Consider the following 5,553-nt stretch of genomic DNA (forward strand, 5'->3'; position numbering starts at 1 on the left):
AGTAATATTAATATTAATTATTTTAAAAGAAAAACTAATTAAAGAAAAGTTGTAAGAAAGATATTATAAAAAAAATATTAAAAAAAAGATTTAAAAAAAAGTATTATTTAACTTTATAGTTATTAATAGTAGGTTAAATTAATTTAGGTAGAGGGTAAAATACTTACTCCGCTATCGGTCTCTTAATAAGGTAAAATAAAGTTCTCGATTATTACTAGAAAATAGTAATTTTCTAGTTAAAAGGTTATAAAAATAGTAAAACTAAGGAAACTTAGTTAGGAGAAGGTTAGCGCTATAAACTATACTTTTATCGGTAAGGGGTAATCGGTCGCTTTAATTTTTTATTAAGATAAAGGTTAAGGTTAAAACTAAGCTTCCGTTAATTAAGAAGTTAATTAATTTTCTTAACGCCTCTAAAATCGCCGTCGAAAGGTTTAATTACGTAATATTAGCCTAATAAGGGTCGAAAAGTCGTAAGGTCCGGTATAGTATTCGGCCTTACGAGGTCGGGTTGTCGACGAGGGCGTCGACTTCGGTTTATTTAGTGATTTAAGCGTTAAAAGAGTTTATAACCTGTTGGGCTGGCGACCTAGGAAAGTCACTAGCTACGAAAATAAGGCTAAAATGGCTAAAAAATGGTAAGCAAATTAGTATTACAGTAGTTGGTTGTTGGTTAAAAAGTAAATAGTAAGAAAATCCAGCCCCAAGAGCAAACCGGTGTGGGTCTGGGAAAACCTGGGCCCTTTGGTGCCCCACATCATATCTACATGTGCCTACTGTTTTTGAGCCGTTCCATGTTCCTGTGATCACAGCTCGCCATCGACCGTCAGCCCAACTTTATTTGGTATTATCAATTGGTCTGTGGAGAAGCTCAGCCTATCATGTGCAAGATCAGATGGAAAAAAACCTACTGCAGATACATGTACCTATGTACCCAAGGAGGAATATAAACCAAGATCTTGACGCCAATCTGGATCGCCGCTTGATGGCCTGGTGACCAATGCTTCAGGCTCCAACAGCTCTTGGAATAAAAAGACCAATGAGAATGGGCTCAAGAACAGGCAGCTTCTTGGTGTGGGGTAAAAAGCAGACGTCTGCCTTCTGAGCCGTGTTAGAGGTAGTATAAGGAGACCACTCATTCCTCGACACAAGCAATCAATATTACATCCAACTTCAACCTCAACAACATGGACACCATTGACAAGAACGAAAACCCTGCTCTGGCCTTTGAAGGCTGGACAGAGCATGCAAGTCGAGATCGCATCAGCACCGATACCAAGGTACACCAGCTGCTCAGCACTGCATACCCAGGTCACCATGTTACACGCACACAGACATCGTCCTGTGATCTTTTGGGTTTCGCTGACGCCGGCTACGCAACCAAAACCCCGGATCGTCCACGTGGCTACGACGCTATTCGCAAGTTTGTGGCCCCGAAACTTCGATACGAAAAGGGCAATGACAAACTTGAGGATGAGGTACGCTTTGGTGCCTGGAAATACGAATGGGAAAGCCACCAATTCCTGGTATATGAATTGTCATTCAGGGACTACCTGCTGAGCCGGGTCATACGGTTTCTCTATGTGATAACACCTCCTTCCGTGGACGGCGCGGTGGACATTGATGGCAACCATCCCAAGACCGATGAGCTTCTTCTGGTAGCCGGGAAGTGGACGAAGGAGATGCACGATGAAATATGGGTCTTTGACAACCAGCAGTGGATGAAGGATAAGGAGTTATACCGGAGTGTTCTTGGAGCGTCGTGGGACGATGTCATTCTTGACCCGAGCATAAAGTCGAGCCTGGCTCAAGATGTCGAGTCCTTCTTTAACAATCAGTCTTTGTATAAGACACTCCGGGTGCCATGGAAGCGCGGTGTGATTCTTCATGGGGTACCGGGAAATGGCAAGACCGTGTCTATCAAGGCAATCATCAACTCATTGGCGGCACGCAATCCTCCGGTCCCCGCCATGTACGTGAAATCGCTCGACGGATGTTCGCACCCAAAAGTCGCCATGCAGCAAATCTTTTCCAAGTCACGAATCGTCGCTCCATGCCTTCTGATCTTTGAGGACCTCGACAGCCTGGTCGAGGACAAGACACGCAGCTACTTCCTCAACGAGGTCGATGGACTTGACTCCAACGAGGGCATCCTAATGATAGGCTCGACCAATCACCTTGAAGGGATCGATGCGGCTATCACAAAACGACCAAGCCGCTTTGACCGTAAATACCACTTCAAAGTTCCGGAGCATGCCTTGCGGATGGCTTACTGTCACCATTGGCGCGAGAAAGTGCTGGATTCCCCTGCGCTTGCCTTCCCCGTGGAATTGTGCTCTGTGATAGCAGATCTCACGGATGGCTTCACCTTTGCTTATATCAAAGAGCTCTTCATCTCGTCTTTGCTTATGTTGGCCGGGGGTACTCGTGACATCGAGGCTGGGGGCGACAACAGCTCAGGAGCAGCGTTGGATTCAAGCTCTGACGAGAACGAGGACAGTGCCAGCTCTAACAAACCCGGACGCGTCATGCCTGCAGTGACAATTCCCAAGGAACTTGAAGGAGATCCCTTGCTTGCTGTTATCCTGGCTGAAGCCAAGTTGCTCTGGGAGCAAATGGAGAACGAGGAGACAGACGCCGTGAAGCGTAAAAAGGCAGCAACAGTATGCGCTCCGAGGCTGCCAGATTTTGTCTTTGGACTGCGTGATGATTGAGGAACTACAATGGGTTGGTTATACTGGTAGGACAATAGTGCTCATTGAATACGTACATGGAATAACAGATCATTCAACGGGCAGAAAGCCGAATACATGCCGTTTCTCTATTTTGGTCCCCTCGGCCTGATGATAAGCTTCTCTTGGCTACGTGCTATCGCCGTCAAGATCATGCTGATGGATGCTCGAGCTGCAGGTTCCACTCACTCTAACCTGCTTCGAGAAGTGAAGCTGTGGGTCGGGCCCGTTTGGTTTAGCGTAGCAGGGGTCTCTGGCATCCCCTGGCGGCGCTTGCTCCGAGCACAACAAGCCCCTGATGAACCGGAAATTGGCTTGGCAGGTTCTCCATTTTTCAAGGTCCAGGCAACATCACTCTTACTTTTGCAGCTCCTCAATCTTTGCACGCTTTCTTGAATTCCCATGATGGGAAGATAACGCCTGCCTTTAGCGCAGCATGTCACTCGTTTATTTACTTTTGCAATGTTTTCTTTTTGCGACGGCGACGTCTGCCCATCTTTTGTTCCCCTTTACCCGTGAGAGAAACATCGCCAGATCGATCGATAACAAAACAGCAACTGTTCCCGTCTCGGCGTCAGGGCACGTCTTCATCGTCAACGTCACCGTCGGGACCCCCCCACAACCACTGTCGCTTCTCTTGTCACCGTCCTCGCCTCACACATGGCTTCCCAACGCCGAGGAGGCCATGCCTTGTTCGCAAGGCTTCAACCTGCTATCCGGTGGCTTTCATCCCACTGATGTTCTCTCTGGCTCCGCTTGCAAATGGGGGGCATTCACTAAATCCAAATCGTCGACATTCCAGGGAGCAGAAACGGTGAATTACCAGTTCGACGCGGCATATACCAGCACATTCACCGTGCGTGGCAGCAACTTCACCGATACACTAAAGATGGGTGATGTCGAGCTCGACAACTTCCCGATGGGCCTGGTGAATTCAGCCACGAATAATCAATGGATCGGGATGCTTGGACTCGGCAATGATGGCACCACGACCTACCCCCGCCGCTCAACCAAATATTATCCCAACTTTGTGGATCGACTGGTATCTTCTGGAAAGATTGTCACCCAAGCATACAGCATTTGGCTCAACAGTGCGGACGGAGCATCGGGATCTCTGCTTCTAGGTGCCATCGACAAATCGCGGTTCAAGGGCGAGCTGATACGCCTCAACACCGCTCGAGGTTACGACATCTTTCCCAGCGCCTTCGCCGTCTTATTGAACAGCATCAAAATGCTTGACGATTCGAAAGAGGCACTCAAGTTTGACGAAATCAGGCTGCTCTTTTCGCTCAGCCCTGCCGAATCCTTTTCGATCCTGCCCCGCGAACTCGCCGATCCCATCATCGCTGCAAGCGGCGCGACCTGGAACACCACTATCGAGAGGGCCACCATTCCGTGTGATGCTGGATCAAAGAATACAAAGCTCAATCTTCGCCTTCAGCTCGAGGGGCCGGACGGCCCCGTTCTCAACGTTCCCCTCGCAGATCTCATCGTCCCACAGGAAGTCACGAACTGGGAGATTGCCGTTGCCACCAACCCTCAAAGTCTCAATAGAAATACCTGCCTTTTTGGAATTCAAAAGTCGAACAGCGGACAGTTCAACATTGGCAGCGCCCTCTTGCGACGAACCTACATGGTGTTTGATGCAGTCAACAAGGAAATCGCCCTTGCTCCTGTCAAGCCTGGGACTTCTGCCACGAAGCCCACCATTGTCCCGTTTGACAAGGCCGGCGCACGCATTCCTTCCTCGAGACTTTATTGTGCTGAGGGCAGTGAGTGTGTGTCTGAGTCTTCAATTGCTCCAGACTCAGAAGAAGGCGTGGAGACCGTTGTTGAGGAGAATGAGCCAAATTCGAACTGGAAGAAGATTGTGATTGGGGTGGTCGTCCCCATTGGTGTACTAGCCATTGCCCTACCCATCATTTATGTCATTATCATGAGACGCAAGCGCCAGGCAAAGGCAAGGGAAGAAGCCCTCTCACGACAACGGGAAACAGATCACACAGACGGGGAGGATAGCTTCAAGGAGGATGAATATGGTGTCAAGGTTACAGTGTCCGTCTCTTCAAAGGTGTCAGTGGCGAAGGCACCGCCATCGCCCCAGTTCTTCTTGGGTGTGCCAGGGGGATTTCCCAGCATCCCTGAAGACAGACAGTCACAGTATTCTGGAGATGCGCTTCTGGGACCTGATAGCAGGAGTGGGAGTAGGAATGGGAGTGAGAAGGAGGTGTCTAAGTGTTAGCTGGCTATTTGTTTTTAATTCATTCGTTTATAGGTAATAAAGAACGCATAAAGGCCCCACGTTAGTTTTTCTACCAGGTGTTTCCTTCTGCATTACAAGCCTTACATGTAAAGCACTTAACTACAGCACTTGCAGTGTGGTATAAAGTATATATAAGAAAACCTAATGTAGGGGGTTTATATATTATTTAAATATACTATTCTATACTTCTTTTCCAATAAGATTTATTAAAAGTTATTTCGCTTTACTTTTATAGGAGTTAAAGTACATCTATAACCCTAACCTAACTCTAGCGACTACTTTTCGATTACACCTATATCTTAATTCTACCTTGTTAAAAATAGTCTCTGTGAGGCTTATTTATAGTGGGTTACTGCTGTAATACTACGTGGCGGCAGCTCTAGTAAAAGCGTTGCAAATATCCCGAACTGGTGGGCATATGTAGCATTGCCACCCAGGTATGGCCACAGCTGCAGTAGCTGAAAGATCTTTTCTGTCGAGATGATGTGCTAGCGTGATGATATTGCGGCCGCCTCTGTGACTGGAAACAAGTTCTTCCTGAAGCAAGGCATACCAAGT

The 5,553-nt window shown here is 47.6% G+C and overlaps 2 protein-coding genes across 2 annotated transcripts; both read left to right on the top strand.

Moving 5' to 3' along the window:
• Nucleotides 1-1,187: 1,187 nt before the first annotated feature.
• On the top strand, nucleotides 1,188-2,714 carry PODANS_1_24650 (uncharacterized protein; the record flags this gene model as incomplete). The annotated part of the gene is made up of 1 exon (XM_001906756.1): nucleotides 1,188-2,714. One exon carries the CDS (start codon nucleotides 1,188-1,190, stop codon nucleotides 2,712-2,714), a length of 1,527 nt encoding a protein of 508 aa, XP_001906791.1.
• A 454-nt stretch (nucleotides 2,715-3,168) lies between these two features.
• PODANS_1_24660 (uncharacterized protein) lies at nucleotides 3,169-4,974 on the top strand (the record flags this gene model as incomplete). The annotated part of the gene is made up of 1 exon (XM_001906757.1): nucleotides 3,169-4,974. One exon carries the CDS (start codon nucleotides 3,169-3,171, stop codon nucleotides 4,972-4,974), a length of 1,806 nt encoding a protein of 601 aa, XP_001906792.1.
• Nucleotides 4,975-5,553: the final 579 nt, after the last annotated feature.

This window comes from Podospora anserina, chromosome 1 (genome assembly GCF_000226545.1).
Source record: "Podospora anserina S mat+ genomic DNA chromosome 1, supercontig 6".
In the NCBI taxonomy this organism is placed as follows: Eukaryota; Fungi; Ascomycota; class Sordariomycetes; order Sordariales; family Podosporaceae; genus Podospora; species Podospora anserina.